Source organism: Schistocerca cancellata, chromosome 9 (genome assembly GCF_023864275.1).
Source record: "Schistocerca cancellata isolate TAMUIC-IGC-003103 chromosome 9, iqSchCanc2.1, whole genome shotgun sequence".
Classification (NCBI taxonomy): Eukaryota; Metazoa; Arthropoda; class Insecta; order Orthoptera; family Acrididae; genus Schistocerca; species Schistocerca cancellata.
The window spans coordinates 346,371,534-346,390,571 of record NC_064634.1 but is presented as its reverse complement, the minus strand read 5'-3'; the positions used below and the strand labels follow the sequence as shown (position 1 = coordinate 346,390,571).

The following is a 19,038-nucleotide window of genomic DNA, read 5'->3' as shown; positions in this document are numbered from 1 at the left end:
AGAAGGATTGAGAGGCAAGGCTGGAAGTCAGAAATTCCTAGAAGGTTTGGAGATCTGAAGGCTGACCGGTCCATCGTCATTCTTCCGGCGGACAAGGGTTCCACGACCGTGGTACTTGATCATCGGGAGTATGTGGCTGAGGGACTGCGTCAGCTTTCAGACAACACCACATACAAAGTTTGCCAAGGTAACCCCATTCCTGATGTCCAGGCAGAGCTTCAAGGAATCCTCAGAACCTTAGGCCCCCTACAAAACCTTTCACCTGACTCCATCAACCTCCTGACCCCACTGACACCCCGCACCCCTACCTTCTACCTTCTTCCTAAAATTCACAAACCCAATCATCCCGGCCGCCCCATTGTAGCTGGTTACCAAGCCCCCACAGAACGTATCTCTGCCTACGTAGATCAACACCTTCAACCCATTACATGCAGTCTCCCATCCTTCATCAAAGACACCAACCACTTTCTCGAACGCCTGGAATCCTTACCCAATCCGTGTGTATGTTTGTGTTCGTTTGTGTGTCTGTCGACCTGCCAGCACTTTCATTTGGTAAGTCACATCATCTTTGTTTTTAGGTATATATATATATATATATATATAAATACATACTTTTTTTTTGCCAGCACTTTCATTTGGTAAGTCACATCATCTTTGTTTTTAGGTATATATATATATATATATATATATATATATATATATATATATATATATATATATATATATATATATATATATATATATATATATATATATATATATATATATACATATATATACGTACACACACACACACACACACACACACACACACACACATATATAAAGATGCACATGGAAATATTCAAAAACCTTCTCCATGGAAACATGGAGCCAACTTTCATGGTAACTCGCAAACGATGTCGAAATCTTTTGTAAGGTACTCTATTCCATGCACTGTCCGAAATACTATGTAGACAGTGATGTACCTCTTGATGGTCAAGTGTGCAAAGTTTCTTCAAGATCGGACTAAAACTGTAGGTTGATGTAGAAGTGTGTAAGGAAAGTGCCCTCCGCCATGCACCATTGAGAATTTTAAGCAGACAGCGCCCTTCATCCTGCTTTGAATACCAAGTGTGCCAAATTTCATCAAGATCGGAATAAAAATGTACAATTTGTCGAATTCCGTTAGGTAAAGTAACCTCTGCCATGCACCCTACAAAATTTTATGTAGACTGTGACCTTCCTCTTGGTTTCAAGGTATAGTGTGCAAAATGTCATCAAGATTGTATGCAATACAAACACACGGACACAATGAAAACGCACTCTCAGTTTTTCTCAAATTTTCGAATTTTTCGGTCGATTTTTCCAAAAATTTTATTTCATAAAAACCTTGTCCTGAGAATTACGAACACAACAAAAAAAAAAATTGCCGAATTGGTCCAGCCGTTCTCGAGTTTTATGCTTATCAACATATTTGGCAATTCATTTTTATTTATATAGATAATAAGCCCGAAATATACGTGTAAAGGAAGAATGTACAAATAAAACGCAATATTTTTTGACCGGAAATTTATATATATATATATATATATATATATATATATATATATATATATATATATATATATATATATATATATAAAAGAAAGATGATGAGACTTACCAAATGAAAGTGCTGGCAGGTCGACAGACACACAAACATACACACAAAATTCAAGCTTTCGCAACAAACTGTTGCCTCATCAGGAAAGAGGGAAGGAGAGGGAAAGACGAAAGGATGTGGGTTTTAAGGGAGAGGGTAAGGAGTCATTCCAGTCCCGGGAGCGGAAAGACTTACCTTATGGGGAAAAAAGGATGGGTATACACTTGCACACACACACACACACATATCCATCCACACATATATATATATATATATATATATATATATATATAATGTTTGGGTTTGTCTTTTGGTGCTCAGGTAAAATAAAAACTTTTAATTAACGTTCATAATACGACAATGACTCGCGCAGACTAAACAGCTGCGTAGCGCAGCTCAGCAGTAATATGGGCAGGCAAGCAAGTTTCCCACAGCCTGCCCGGGTTGGGTTGTGCTTGGCTTGGCTGGGAGTGAAGCAGCCTGCCCATTCTGTTGACAACGCGCGGCAGCCTGCCCGCCTGGCCACCAGGCAAGCATGGGCAGGTTAAAAGCGGAACGTGTACACCACTATTAGCAACCCATCTTGTGTGTCAGTTTTGCAGGCCCTCTAACAATAAGGGGCCGCTACAGCATTTCTCCCCCTGGGAAAATAGATGCACAGCACCACAAACGTCCATAGAAGTATGGGCGTCCTAGTTGATGTCCATGGGTTTATGGCTAGCAGGAGTGGGAGGTGGCGACACAGCATGGGCAGCTGGTGGTGGAGACAGCGGGTGAGGTGGAGGTGGAAGCGAAGGTTCTGCCACAGAGTGGTCGGCAGTAGGCATTGGCAGCTCCCCTGGGGGCTTCGTGGTCCACCAGACAGGGGTGAAGCTGGTTGAGGTGCCAGCGTATGATGGAACTGTCAGCCCATCAAAGAGATGCCATCACCCAAGCACAGAGTTCGGTGATGTTGGCAGGCACCCAGCGCGCCCGTGGATAAGAGAAGGTCCGCCCCCAGACCTCTTGCCTGACGCGAAAGGAGTGCATCGGCGTGCAGGCACAAGGGTGAGAAGGAACCAGAAACCAGGAAAGATATGGGGGAGCAGAATGGTGGACCATGACGTGTCTCAACTGGACTTTTAATGGCATGGGGGGGCAGCATGGTATGTAGCCAAGAAAAGAAGCACGGCTTCCTCCAGCGGGTGATGGGTCAGCAGCTTGTTGAGCTGGGTCTTGAATGTCTGCACAAATCATTCTGCCTGGCCATTTGATGCAGAATGAAATGGGGCAGTATGGACAAGGGAAATTCTATTGGCAGTACAGAAGTGCTTAAACTTGGTTGAAGTAAACTGTGGACTGTTATCTGTAACACTCGTTTTGGGGAGCTCGTCAACAGCAAAGAGATGCCATAGAATTTTGATACTCTCAGCAGAAGTGGTGCTCATCACGTGGGAGACGTATGGGTATCCCAACCCAGAGTCAATCAGGATGAGCCACTGGGAACCATGAAAGGGCCCTGTGAAATCCAAATGAAGACATTCCCATGGAGCAGCAGCATCTGGCCACGAAAAATACTGGTGCGGGAGTGCGTCTGACATGTTTGGCACATGTTGCAGGCTGACACAAGGGAGACAATGTCTTTATTCATACCGCACCAATAAATGTGTCGGCGGGCCAGCTGTTTGGTGAGGATGATGTTCCAGTGGCCAGTGTGAAGAAGGTCAAGGACCCGGAGGTGCAATGCAGACACAGCACATCAGAATCGCTATGCAAAAGGATAACTCCAATGCGGAATAAGAGACTTTACTGATGATCTCAAAAGTGCTGGACCTCTGCATTGTCTGAACCTGAGCGGTGACCCAACAGCCTGCATCGGCATCCAACAGAAGCGCGTCCAGAGCTGCGTCCATGTCTGGATCCACATGGAAACACACCAAGGGGGAAGCATCAAACTCACGATCCACTACGGCTGGTAGCTGGGACAGAAAATCGGTGTTTGCATGCCATTCAGAAGTACGGTAGACAATATCAGAGTCAAACATCACCAGGAAGAGTGCCCAATGCTGGAGACGGCGTGCCATCTGGGTGGGCGCTGCAGCACCCAGGTGAAACAAAGAAACCAAAGGTTTGTGACCGGTCTGCAGTGTGAAATGATGACCATACATGAAATTGTAGAACTTTGTCAGGGCAAAAACCAGCGCCAAAGCTTCCTTTTCAATTTGACTGTATTTGGCTTGAGCATCAGTCAATTTTTTGGAAAACCACAGGTCTCTCAACGCCATCGACCACTTGTGAGAGGACCACATCCAGGCCATAGTCTGAGGCATCGGTGGTGATGATGAGGACAGAGAAGGATCGTAAGCAGTCAGACAAGGAGGGCGGGAGAGAGCTGACTTGAGATTTATGAAAGCCAGCTCAAACACCGTGTCCCAAACCCAATTTGCACCCATGTGCAATAACCTGGTCAGGGGCGTCAAAATCTCGGTGGCGTGGGGTATAAAACGCCGATGATGATGATTTTTGGTTTTGTGGGGCACTCAGCTGTGCGGTTATCAGTGCCTGTACAAATTCCCAACCTCTGCTCAGTCCACTCTCACTACTCCCATTAATGAAATGATGAGAACAACACAAACACCCAGTCGTCTCGAATCAGGTGAAGATCCCTGACCCCGCCGGTAATCGAACCCGAGCCGCTGTACTTGGGAAGTGAGGATGTGACTGTGAGACCATGAGCTGTGGAATTAAATGCTGATAATACTTGATTTGACTGAGGATGGACTGTAGTTGCTTTACATTGGTGGGAGGAGGCCAGTTTTGAACCACCTCAATATATTCCTCAGAGGCGTGTAGGCCACGGGCATCAATCATGAACCTGAGATAGCTGACCTCTCATGCAAAAAAGTCATACTTTTCTTTCTGGCAACGCAGCTTAGCCTCAGAAAACAGCCAGTATAGCTTGTCCACGAGGTCCACTGCTGATGAGCCACTGACAATGACATTGTCCAGATAATTGGCCACTCCGGGTACCTGGCTTGTGAGGCATTCCAAACAACATTGGAAAATGGCAGGGGCACTGGCAATGCGAAACAGGAGGCAGTTGTATGGGAAAAGGCCACACGAGGTTTTGATGACTAGGATCTGCTGTGATTTCTGGTCCAAAGACAGCTGCAAATAAGCATTGCACAAATCAATTTTGGTGAAAACGGTTGAGCCCACAAGATGTGTGAGGATGTCATCCACCAATGGGACAAGGTAGGCATTGATGATGGACTGAGAATTGACCATGACCTTAAAATCGCCACAGATGTGTAAAGCACTGTTTAGCTTCTCGACAATCACGATAGACGTCGCCCAACGACTGTGTGCGACGAGAGAAAGGATGCCTTCATCCTGTAAGCGGCGAAGTTCCGCCTGAGGCCTGTCTCAGAGAGCAAAGGGAACTGGGCAGGCCTTAGAAAAATGAGGAACAGTAGAGGGAAGAAGCTGAACATGCATAGTGAAACCCTTGCATTTTCTGAGCAATGGGGCGATGAGGGAATTGACACCACTTGTTCTGCGTCCTGCGCAGATAAACCCAGGGGACAAAAAATTAGTTGCACCAGGGAATCCAACCACCAAAAACTGAGCTGTGAAGGAACAACCATTGTAAGAGATTTGTGTGGAAAAAACGCCATCGACTGATATAGAGTGCAAGGTGCAAGTGTATGGGGATAAAGCCGGCGAACTCAAATGTTGGTATGTGGCACCATCCACAATAGAGACAGATGATGTTGTGTCAATTTGGAAGACCACTGGAATATGCATGACCTCCAAGGTAATGAGAAAATGGGCACCTGACTGGGGAATGATGGAGAATACTTGGCTGTCAATGGAATGCAAGGCTTCCAAGTCCTGATGTGATGATTCGCGATGAGCCTGTGAGTCTGCAGGAAGCGTGGCATCGACATGATGTTTTTGTGAAGCCTGACACACCACAGCGCTAGGGCCTGTTCGGCTGTAAGCCATACATCTTACTCACCAGTGGAGGCTCTCCGACCATTGGTGGGTCCGTAAACAGTCTGGACAGGATAGAAGCCGGGTGGAAGACTTCCTGTCACGGAGTGGGCCAATGGATCGACAAGGCTCCCACTCGGTGCTAAGCAACTGGCGAGCCGTGAAAACAGCTGGATCAAAACATGGTGGTTGTAGCCTGTGAGACTGTTCAAACGCATGAATGATCAGCAGACAGATGTCGAGAGATAGGTGCATGAAAAACCAGCATACTGCAAATCAACAAAGAGACATAAGGCTGCTTGCAGGCGATGTCATTGCACCGGAATTTACAATCGTGGGAGAGACCCTGGAACTTTATAATCTATTCAAGATAAGTCTGACCTGGAGACTTTTGACAAGAAAAGAAAGTCTGACTGGTGTAGGTGACATGTATTTGTGCATCAAAGTACTGAAAAAGGCAGCCCTTAATGTAAGTAAATGAGAGGTCTCGAGGGGGACTGCTCAGGGTTCAATTGTTGAATTAAACGATACACCTGTGGGCCAACTGTCGCTAAAACAAAGCCTGACTTTGATTTTCGTTGTGGATCCCATGTGCCAGTAAATGTTGTTCCAACTGTTCAACATAATTTGGCCATGGTTCGACAGACCTATTGAAAGCCAGAAACATTGGTGGAGCCACGTGCAAAGTGTTCAATTTACCTGCGATGGAATCGACCCTATGGGTTGCTTCTTGCAACGCTGGCGAATGAGAGAGAATGTCCAAATGCGTGAGCATTGCCTGAATCTCCTGTAGAGTTTCCACCAAGGACTGAGGAAGCTCCTCAGAGGAGGCCATTCTGTTCGAAAATGAAAGTTGTATCCTTGTCACCAATAACTGTAGTGTCCTGCAGTCAGCACAAAAGAACTAACAGTCAGTTCGGACGCACTTTATTACAATTAAAGAAAAACGCCTTCTTGGCATACGCTAAGTTTTAAATGCAGAACAAAAAAAAAGAAAAGACAATTCTGTAACAGCAAAACAGATAAGGAAACAAGACAATGGAAGAAAATGCTGACCAAAACTACTCCACGGCAACGACATTGGATACACCGGTTCCCATGAGATCACCGAAGTTAAGCGCTGTTGGGCATGGCTGGCACTTGGATGGGTGACCATCCAGCCGCCATGCGCTGTTGCCATTTTTCGGGGTGCACTCAGCCTCGTGATGCCAATTGAGGAGCTACTCGACTGAATAGTAGCGGCTCCGGTCAAAGAAAACCATCCTAATGACCGGGAGAGTGGTGTGCTGACCACACACCCCTCCTATCCACAACCTCAACCGAGGATGATACGGCGGTTGTATAGTCCCAATGGGCCACTTGTGGCCTTAACACGGAGTGCATGCACATGCACAAAACTACTCCACAAAATACAACATGCTACTACAAGACTACGGCAAATGAATACAAGGCCAGGGCTGGCGTAAGTACTGGCCAGAGCTGTTCTTAGCAGTTGGTAAACACTGCCAGTCTGACGGTCTAGGTGTGCTTATAAAACCAGGTCAGCGGAGTGCTACAGCAGTTCTGACTGGTGGAACACTGTCACATGTTGTCTGGCGAAGTAGTTCTGTGTTTGTTTGGAAAGTCTTTTACTGTTTCTGTCCACTGGTGATGTTTCTCTCCGCCCTGCAGAAAGGGGGTTAGCAATTTGTCTTGCGTGTTGGTTCTGCGGCCCTCTAACAATAAGGGGCTGCTACAACACATTCATTCATTCATTCAGTTTCATTCACATATAATTCTATGTAAATCTCATCATGATGGAGCGCATTCAGCTGTGTGGAGGGAGTCAAGTGATGTATGCTCTCAGGGGTGTGGAGGGAGTTAAGTTGTATATTAATAGACCAAAGAAATCTCTTCCGCCTATTTCTGTAAAGTATGCCAACAACAAACAATTGAAAATCTGGAATGGAGTAACAGCAATATGAATTAAGACAGATTGCAGCTCACCACATATAGTAAATGTTGAACAGCAGACAGACACATTTAAAAGTTAACTAAGTTAAGGGGTGAAGACCTTTGTCAGGCTTTAAAAAGCGTTCACTCACAACTGAAACACGCATGGCCACTGTCATCTCCAGGTGCAGTCGCAGACTCAGTGCCCATAGACAACAATGACCATGTGTGTGTGTGTGTGTGTGTGTGTGTCTAGCCCTGACAAAGGGCTTTGTCTGATAGCTTAGTCTACTTTGAAATGTGCCTCTCTGAATATCTCTTTTATGTGGTGAGTAACAATCTATGCTAACTCTTATGACTAACAGTAATCTGCTCCAATTATAATTACAGCAGTTGTTCTTAAGACTGCTTTATATATGTTTTGGGTGTTTGTATACTTATAAAGTAAGGATCTATCTAATTTAAAAATTAGAGTCACATTAGCCTAAATTTGTCTGGCAATAACAAAAACAACAAAAGTTGCCTAAAAGCACAGCATTAACTTAAGATATTGATCAAAATAATAGTCCTTTTTCAGTGGATGTTGATCACATGACACTCACTGTCTCACACAAGTACATTGAAAAATTATTGGTTATAAGTTTATTCTTGGAACAGTTTGTAATTTAGGAAATGATGCACACCAGTAAAACTTGCATGTAATCTAGCATTCCATTAAATCCATTGATGCTGTACAGTTCACACTATACAAACCAGTAAATGTAGTAAATAAATTTCTATATAATAACTTTTTGTACAGGAATAATCAAGGGCGACGAGATCATGGTAATAAATGGTGCTATAGTGAGCGACTTGGACATGATGTATCTCGAGAGTGTTCTCCAAGAAGAACTCGCCCTGTGCATGATGATGAGGTCATCACGGACAGAGCCGCCAGATCTTGTGGGTATTATGCGTGCGACGGACGACATCATCGAGAGCCTCGTCTGCCCACCTCCCCCTTCAGATCCCCCTATCATCAGCGAAGAGATGATATCAGGGCTCATTGTTCCTGCACCCGGGTGGAGTGAGTATTCCTTTTAAACACGATTACATCCAGAAAATCAGTAGATTGTTTCATTTGAACTGTACCACTTTCTTTCAAGTTTTTCATCTAGAGACGTAGTAGATTGTTGAATTTGAATGGCAGCACTTTATTTCGAGCTTCTACTCTTTGTTTAGTTCTGGTGCCCACAATGTCAGTTACTGTTCATGGTAGGAACAGTGTCAAAGAATTCAATTAAAATCTCATAAGGCCAAAATTTGCTTGAAAACATGTTATTCATTTAAGTTTTAATAAAATATGTATTATAAAGGCCCAGATAAAATGGGGAATTACATTGACCGAAAGACAAAAAAGGAATTGAAGCCCTAAAGCTCTAAAACAAATGGTTATGCAGCACTCCATCTGAAGACAAAAAGTAACTTATTAAAATGACTAGATGGGCAAGATAACCACAGAGCTAAATAGTAACACTTCCCACAAATATTTATCATCTTCCCACATTCATTAAAGTCCTTTTGGGCTGGGAATGGTGTGTGATTTTTCCATATAATTAGTTTCCCACGTACCTTTCTCTTCATTGGATGACATGGAGGCACTGCTGGTTTAAAAGCTTTAAATCCTTATCCTTCATAAATGCTGCCACCTGTCTCTATGGTAACTACATTATTTTACGTCTAATAGTTAAGTTCATTTTGAAATATTTTTTCTTCTGTGAAGAAACTACTCAAGAAATACAGTTTGTGACTGAATATTTTCTGGCTTTTGCTTATGCTCTGGTACCTACAAATATTGCTTAAAATACCATATGCAACAGTTGCATCTTGGATCTGTTAATATTGGGCAATGATTAGATAAATTATTTTCTGTTAATATCAAAATGAAGAAAATCTTACATGAAAATGGAATTTGTGTGTAATGTTTAGAATGATTATAATTAAAGGTCCAGTTTCAAAATGCTGGGAAAAAAAGAATTGGTGCTCAGAATAATGAATTGAATATTACCAAACAAGGAGCAAACATTATGGAAACAAAGAAAAGTTAATGAAAATTTCCCCACTAGATGGAACTGTAAGCATCATAACTTAAATGGGTCTGGCTGCAAATGACAGATGAATCACACATTGCATCAGCTGTACTGTCCAATGTGCCAGACCGCATAAGTTTAGCATTCAACAATTGTGGCATGACAGCAAGGTCATACCATATCAGATTGGAAAAATTCATTTTTAATTGTCCTGAGACCAAAAACTGCATAAAAGGCAACAATGATATCAGCTTTTAATTGTCCTGAGGCCAAAAACCTCATAAAAAGCAGCAAGGAAATCAATTTTTAACTGTCCTAAAACCAAGAACTGCATAAGAAGCAACAATAAAATCTGTTTCAATTGTCATGAGACCAGAGCAGAACATGTTCAGTATGCTGTTCATCATTTTCTGCCATAAGTTTAAATCAAGAAACAGCATGTTACATGACAGATCTAGTGTCTCAAGGGTCACATTAAGAATGTGTTGCACAATGTGTGCCTTCATTGCAGCTGTGTTTGTAATTGGGGCACTGAATACAGCACCTTCCGGATAACCCTACCAGCCAGAAGTCACATAGGATCCTTGGTAATCCTAGTATTTCCAAAATACCTCTGCTGAAGCTTTTCACTGGCACTGTAATGTGCGGTGTAGTGACATGTTACAGTATAACTTTGATGTGTAAGCATTGATTGATGCCTGTACATGCCAAATTTATATTGCCATATATGTCATTATAACTATACTGAGTCTACATGACTACCTGTAATGTACTGATGATAGTTGCACTGTTAGCTGAAATCTGGATTTGCAATAACATACAGATGATATTACGATGGCTGGGTGTTGTGTGCTGTCCTTAGGTTAGTTAGGTTTAAGTAGTTCTAAGTTCTAGGGGACTGATGACCATAGATGTTAAGTCCCATAGTGCTCAGAGCCATTTGAACCATTTGATATTACGATGGATGCTGACCATCCTTCTGTCCTGGATGACATCACAGTCTTAGGATACAATTATTCTCATGGAATAAAACCTGGTGGGTAGTTTCATATGGATAGCAATGCAAGATGTTTTGTAGAATTTTATGCACCATGGTCATAGGCATATCCAAAGTTCGGGCAATTCCCTGTGCACTGCCTGTTTGCACAGCACTGCTTGACCCCTCCTGCAATGCTGTGGCCACATCTTCTACTGATGTCACATCAGTCGTTTTCTCCTTCTGCCACATTACATTTCAAAAGAACATGTCTTTTTGAATTTTATAATCATTTTCTCCAGACTCTTGCTGGACATTTTATCAATACTGTTTTTCATACTCTTGAGTACCTGAAACTTCTGCAGAGCTGTTGACACACAGTCACCATTCTTGTAGAAGAACTTTGCCAGTAGCATGTAATCTTTCATTAATACGTTCATGGTGAGTGTCTCATTGCATATTCTGCTGAATACGGTGCCATCTAGTGCCAAAATTTTCATTAAATTTTGTTTCCATAATATTTTCATCTTCTTTAATAGTATTCTGTTCAAATATAATTACAGCATTTTGGAATTGGAACCTTAATTATAATGACCCTGCATTTCACCATGGCATCATCTTAAGTCCTCTTAATGTCTGATTGCTGAAAATTGTTATTAAATTTTGGCCCCGAACAACATTATGAGACAAGAAGCTCAGATAATACTCATCATTTTGCTTGATTACTTGGTTTTGTATCCTTTACATGACAGAACATTGGCGAACCTTACAAATCCTGTGAAACTTTTTCTTTCTTATACAGTTTACAAACAGCGTATTTTCTATTTCATTTTCTTGTGTATTCTTCAAATTACATTCACAGTGCTATCTGTAAGTCAAAATGGGCTTTTAATATTAATTTTAAATAATATTATTTAACACTTTCCATAGTTTCTGCCAATATTGTAGAATTTTGTTATCCTAAATCATTGACTTCCAAATGAAACACAAAATGGAGGTTTTAGTATTTCAAAAAAACAAATTTAAATGTTCCAGGCAAGGAGCTTTACTCTCCCGAGGCGGAGAGCTCTCCTGCTCCTTCTAGTGAAGCTGGCGGAAAAACTACTTCCCGGACGAACTCATTCGAAATAGAAAATCTACTGAAGGTATAAAAAACACAGAATTTTTCATAAGAAAATAACATAAGTGCCAGTGTTCATAGTAAATGCGAATGCCAGTAGAGGAGAAATATATGTGGATTAAACACTGAGTGTGTAACTCAGAAAATTTCAACTTGGATACTGCATTATGTGACTTACAATTTCAAATTGCCTGTGAAGTACTCGAATGCTACATGCCATTTGGGTGTAATATATAATTTACTAGCATGCATGTAATGGTGGTAAATTACTCAGTCCAGATTTTAATTTAGGTAGTGGTTTTTATATGCATTTGTATTGCATTGTGAGAGGCCACTGCAGCCAGGGGAGAAATTTTCATTTCCTTGAGACGAGTGGTGGGAATTTAGTGAATTATTGCAATAGATACATCCAGTTTGAGCACAGGTGAAGGACATTCCCTTTGTATCGTTAGTGTTTGGAATGTACTTTCTACAATAAAAGTATGGTTTGGTCCTTGTGAAATTTTTGAGTTTTCAGAGAACACTCTTAATAAGAGTTTTTGTGCTAAATTAAATCGTAGAAAGTTTTCTGGGGTTTAGATGTTAAGTATTAGTATGAGAAGTGCTACAGGGAAGCAGTGCCAAATAAGGACAAAAGAGGGGAAACCATCAGAAATGCACATGATTGGTACAAGAGTTGATCAATCTGTAGCCACAATACTGTTTGCTGAGAGGCATAATGTTCAATAAATTTTCTGTAGTTGCTCAGGACTTACTAAATTAGGGATTTCGCGGAAAGATATGGAGTGTATAAAGTAAGTTTATTTATCCTGTTGGATGTATAGTCGGGTGATCTGTTTTAGTAGTTGCATGTACTGTGTTCTATGGGGACTAGAAGAGCTACATTTCAAGTGCAAGGAGTTGGCATGATACACTGTTATGTTTTCTTTCACAGATCACTACTAGTGAAGTGAAGATTGGAGAGGCTTGACTTTAATATGCAGGCTCTCTCTCTCTCTCTCTCTCTCTCTCTCTCTCTCTCTCTCTCTCTCTCTCTCTCTCTCTCTTCTCCTCCCCCAACCCTCCCCCCTTCTCCTTAAAAAAACTTCTGTTAGAATGTTGGTTAATAGCTAACTCAAGGAGGTTTTGCATCAGCTAAGAGACTCTGCTGAAGTTTATTGAAGTGGAAATAAATTGCACTGTTGCGAGCTTAAATATGTCTGCTTCAGTCCACTAGTAGATTAGAAAATGATATATTAAAAGTATTAAAGTATTAAAAGTAGTCCATGAATTTTGTTATTTGGGCTGAAAGATAACTGATGCTGGCTGAAGTAGAGAAGACGTTAAAAACAGACTGGCAAAATCACGAAAAGTGTTTCTCAAGGTAAGAATCTTGATAGCATTGAATATGAATTTAAATGTTAGGAAGCCTTTTATGAAGGTATTTTTCTGGAGTGTAGCCTTGTATGGAAGTGAAACATGGTCAATACACTATTCAGACAAGAACAGACTAGAAGCTTTTGAAATGTGATGCTATAGAAGAATGCTAAAGATTGGATAGACCAAATAACTAATGTGGTACTGAATCAAATAGGGGGGAGGAGGGAGGGGGGGGGTGAATAATGTGGTACAATCTGACTGTAAGAATGGATTGTTTATCACCATAGCATGCACTGTTCTGTGCAGAAGGCCAAGTAAAAATACCTAACCACACCTTTCTTATGGTGCCCAAATTGCATGCTAATTGACCTCTTTTTAAATGTTTTTACCTCAGCATTGCATATCATCCTGCTTTCTGGAGGGCTGAGTTCTGTAAGACCGACCTGCTTGTGTTTTCAAAAAGTATGATGATGTGATGCGCTCTCTCCATTATATAGTAAATCAATGGAAAAGTACTTACCTTTTCCAGAGAAAGGTTTCGATTGATGAGCTGATAAGAGAAAATTTAACTTTCAATAGAAGACCATTTACTTTGAAGCATGGTGGTTTCTTAAAACAGTTCAAACTACATAAAACTTCCCGCACTTCCAACTGCACCTGGCACAAAAGCAGAGTGTGTCAAATGTTAATCTTGCCATGGGTCTTACACATTACTTCATTACTCACATGATTTCACCTAATGTTAGAGAACTTTACATTGCTTTTTGTGACCCAGCAGTCCTCAACAATTTCAATTACTGTCAGGAAGGCACAAACATGAGGCATTAGCATGTCAGAGACTTATGTGGCATGTGAGGCAAGTTGCATAGCTGTGTTGTCATTGCTAACACCAAGTGATGCCATTATAGCTGCTGCTGGAATGGACTGCCAATGCTTAAAGCTGCTCTCAATGTAATACTGCATGAAGAAAAGCCTGGTAGGTTCTCTGTGGCTCTTTTCATGTTTAACTTCACAAAATCTATTTCAATTTTTTAAAGACTCACACTGACTTCCGAAAAGTGCATGGTCCCAAAAAAACCAGAAGGTGCTCATACTCATAATCTTGGTTCAGTGAGGAGTAACTATTTTATTTTTACTAGACCTTTTTCTGCCAGTACCTATAAAACTGTATGAAGTTAATTTCTACACCTTGTCCTGCTCTCCAACTCTAAAAAGAGCCCTTATCAGATCTAAAAAAGCTTTGCAAATGTCTCTCCTGCCTGTAAAAACTGGTGGTCTCTTTCTTCCAGGGAAGCAGTTGTTCCTGTGGGAAATCTACATCTTAACTTGAAGAAATAGTAATTGTATTTCTCTACCAATGTTGTCTAGAAGCTTACCAGTTGCTATGTATACCTTTCCAGAAACAGTACACTGTAAAGTTGGCCATGTTGGCTCTTGATGCTTTCACACTTATCCTCTCCTCTGATGCATAATTCTAAACCACATTAGTTCATGAAATTAGTTATGTGCAAACAAAATAAAAGTTTCCTACCAAATTGTCTGTTTTGAACTTGACCAAATTGAGATTACTTTAGCTCACAAAATCAGTTAATCAGTAATCACTGTGGAATGAGGTGGAATGGAGCATTGAACTATCTTTGTGCCAGGCTAGGCTATAGGTTGATGGGATCAAAGAGTCTTCAGTTAGGTAATGGAAAGAAGTGTGAAGGGCAAACATTGTAGAGGGTGACCAAGGCTCAAATACACTAAGTGGGATCAACTGTATGTAGGATGCAGTAGTTATGCAGAGATAAAGAGCCATGGAGAGGATAGATTCACTTGAAGAGCTACAGCAAACCAATCTTTGGAGTGGAGATGACAACAACAACAACAATAACAACAGTTGGTTCTTATAGTATGTCCAAGTGTAGTGACATACCTAAAAGGTCCACAGTGGTGTAGGAACTGTGAAGGTCTGTGGAAGGATAGTGGCCCTTCCCAAAACACTTTCACAAGTACAGTAGTGCAGGAAGATGGTTCATATCAATCTGTAAATATTCCTAAGCTGATCTGAGCATTATCACTTTGCATAGCAAAACAGCATATTTCACATGTGGACAATGACAGTGGGTGATATTCTAATGGCTTCCTGGCAAGAAGTGAAGGAATGTTATACAGTGAAACAAATAAATAGTTAAGGAATTATAGCAATGGTCATGGTTACTTTCTCGGCCACATATTTATGAAAATAGCTTGTGAAATCCACTCACACCCCTGGAAGTCCATTCAGTCATAAAACATATCATACAGGGAGAGGTGCCAACATCAGATCGGGTATGGACAGATTAATAATGAGAGCCGGTGTACCAATCAGCCCAGATGTGGCTTTCAGGTGGTTTCTCACATCCCACTAGGTGAATACTCAGCTGGCACCCTAGTCCCGCCTCAGTTACATGATACACAAACATTTAGAAAACTTTTGCTCTCTTTTACATGAATAAAACTGCATGCAGACAATTGTGGTACACATATTATGCCCTGGGGGGATGGGTGGCAATGGAGTGGCAATAGGAAGGGCATCTGGCCACCCTTTAAATTAGCCATGCCAAATCCATGCTGACTGTGTGCCAATGTGGGACAAAGGCAAAAGAAAGAGAAGTCATAAATCAACTGATAAAATTCCGTGAGCATTGCCGACATTAGAGACAAATTTAATGACTGCCATTATTTATAGCCACAGTAGGTGAACAAGGTCTGTTCAGAAAATTCTGAAACTTTGTCCACAAAATGTTCCTACCCTTGTGTTTTACTTATTGTGCATGGCCTCCTTCAAAATACTCTCCAACACAATAGATACGCTACTCCCAGTGCCCTTTACACTTCCTGAAGCAGTCTTGGTACATCTCTTGCTGAATCACACAAAGTGTCATCTGCAAATTTTTTTGTCTCATCTATCATTGTGAACCTTCATCCTTTCAATGGAGTTTTCAAGTTTGGAAATAAGAAAAGGTCCACAGGGGCCAGATCTGGAGGGTACAGAGGATAGGGCAGCACAGTAATTTCATTTTTTATGCAATAGTTGTGCACGAACAGGGATGAATGAATGGGTGCATTATCGTGATGCAAGAGCTATGAATTGTCTTGCCCCATTTCAGGCTGTTTCCATCTCACATTTCCTTGCTGACATTGCAACATGTTGTGGTGTCACCGCCAGACATCACACTTGCTAGGTAGTAGCCTTTAAATCGGCCGCGGTCCATTAGTATACGTTGCACCCACGTGTCGCCACTATCAGTGATTACAGACCAAGCGCCACCACACGGCAGGTCTAGAGGGACTTCCTAGCACTCGCCCCATTTGTACAACCAACTTTGCTAGCGATGGTTCACTGACAAAATACGCTCTCATTTGCCAAGACGATAGTTTAGCATAGCGTTCAGCTACGTCATTTTGCTACGACCTAGCAAAGCGCCATATTCAGTTACTATTGGTATTGTAAATCATGTACTGTCAAGAGCGACGTTCATCATTAATGGATTAAAGTTAAGTATTCCACCAGCTACGTCCGTTTTTCTAAATTCTAATTTCCTTGTTCTGTTCCAGACCTCATGCCAGCCTGTGTGAGCTAAAACACGTGCCTTTCAGCCTCTTTTAGTAAAACGGTGTTGGCTCCCTTGCCAACCACAACACGCCTCGATAGTACCATTGATTAACAGTGTCTCCCTGTGGCACAAATTCACAGTGAACTAATCCTTCAAAGTCAAAGAAAACTATCATCATTGGTATCTGACCTGTCCTGATGAGCTCTTTTTGGTCTTGGAGAACCTTTCCCAACCCATTGTGAAGAGTTAACCATGGTCTCAACATCATAATCTCGTAATGATAGACCCACATCTCATCACCAGTTATGACCCTCTTAAAGAACATCTCATTCTCATTTGCACGATCCAAAAGCTCTTCACAAATTGATTAACAGTGTCTCCCTGTGGCACAAATTCACAATGAACTAATCCTTCAAAGTCAAAGAAAACTATCATCATTGGTATCTGACCTGTCCTGATGAGCTCTTTTTGGTCTTGGAGAACCTTTCCCCAACCTTTCTGGTCCTGACTCATGAGCTATGAGATGGCAACGTGATGCTACATGATGCATTCCAAGATGCTGTGTCAGGATTTCATAACATGAGCCAACAGAAATGTTACATTCATCTGCAATTTCTCAGTCAGTCTTCAATTGGCATGCAAGATTTCATTGACGTTCCTGACATGAGTGTCATCTGTAGATGTTGAAGGGCATCCTGAATGAGGGTCATCTTTAATTTCTGTCGGGGCAGTTTTTAAGCCACATGAACCGTGTGTAACACCAAGTACAGCTTAATCATTCATCACCATAGGCTTCCTGCATCATTTGATGTGTCTCTGTAAAGGTTTTCGTGATTTTTACGCAAAATTCAACGCAGATATGTTGCTCCACTTCCTCTGCCGTCTCAAAATTTGCAAAACTGTGTGACACAATGTTCTACTCAATACAGCACTGAATGATAACTAACAGACATACAACATTGAAACTTCCAGCAGTTACACATTAAACAAAGGCATGTGCAGGGATGCCAACCGCATTGCATGTGAAATTACAAATGTTCCAGAATTTTTTGAACAGACCTTTTATGCAAGCTACATCACTCAAAAAATTAAACTGCATGCAGAACCATGAGTTTCTTATAATGAAATTAAAAATAGAGCACCAAAAGAAATATTAACAGATCAATTTGTAATGACAAACACATTCTTCTTAAAGCTCAAACTTCCATAAAAGGTCTTGAAAATATTCTATTTAAGTATTGTTACATATTTGAATCCAGACATTAATAACATACAGCATTCTTATCAATTTGAAAATATATTTTTTGTTCATTATTTTATGTCTACATTGGACTAAAGTATTTTTACTTTTGCATATATTTTCAGACTGCAGAGCAAGTGACAGGCTTCTGCCGATCTCCTGTAGAAACTCGTAAGTCTAGTCCTACAGGTAGTGTCACAAGCAGCCAGTCACAAGCTCTGCTTACACCTAGCCGCCAACTTACTGATGCTGAAAAACTTCGCAAAGTTATTCTCGAACTTATTGATACCGAACGCACTTATGTTAAGGTAAGTACATGATTTTCTTGTGGAAGTGAATGTTGATATAAATGCGCAGTAATAAATTAATGTGAAACCTGTTGGACATAAATTGAGTAATAATTTTGAAGGGTAAAGCATATTTTAATGTTTGCCATTTACCATTTAGTGATAAACAAGATAAAGGGAGAAATAAGAAGACCGAGCGAGGTGGCGCAGTGGTTAGCACACTGGACTCGCATTCGGGAGGACGACGGTTCAATCCCGTCTCCAGCCATCCTGATTTAGGTTTTCCGTGATTTCCCTAAATCGTTTCAGGCAAATGCCGGGATGGTTCCTTTGAAAGGGCACGGCCGATTTCCTTCCCAATCCTTCCCTAACCCGAGCTTGCGCTCCGTCTCTAATGACCTCGTTGTCGACGGGACGTTAAACACTAACAACCACCAACCACCAGAAATAAGAAGTGGTGTGTGTGTGTTCATCTTCATCCAATCATAACCTGAAGACAATTCTTTACTAATACTCCAAGTGACTCTGCCACAGAATATTAAATTTGAAATCACATTCAGTGTTCCTGATTTAATGTTCCACAGAATCCCACACCATAGCAGTCAAATTCAGATGTGTTTCTTTCTGAATGCCACAAACAATTCTGTCTTATGTCATATTTTGGTCTAATCCAGTAGTCACAATTGTCTGTTGCTGCTCTCTTAATCACATTAAGTAGCACTACTAGTATGGTGTATACTGCAAGGAAAGAAGCAAATATTATTAGAAAAAGAACTCTCGAAATAAATAATTTTTCTTTATAGTAACTTCGACACTAATTCAAATTGTGGTAAAAGATTGAAGAAAAGCATTACACTTCCAGATGACATAGCTTT

At 41.2% G+C, this 19,038-nt stretch overlaps 1 protein-coding gene across 1 annotated transcript in view; it reads left to right on the top strand.

Moving 5' to 3' along the window:
• LOC126100239 (protein still life, isoforms C/SIF type 2) overlaps positions 1-19,038 on the top strand; it is a 939,475-nt gene that overhangs the window by 827,630 nt on the left and 92,807 nt on the right. The window contains exons 9-11 of the mRNA XM_049910820.1: positions 8,331-8,597; positions 11,612-11,721; positions 18,002-18,184. Of these exons, the coding sequence (XP_049766777.1) occupies positions 8,331-8,597; positions 11,612-11,721; positions 18,002-18,184 (560 nt within the window). The remainder of the gene's footprint in view (positions 1-8,330; positions 8,598-11,611; positions 11,722-18,001; positions 18,185-19,038) is intronic.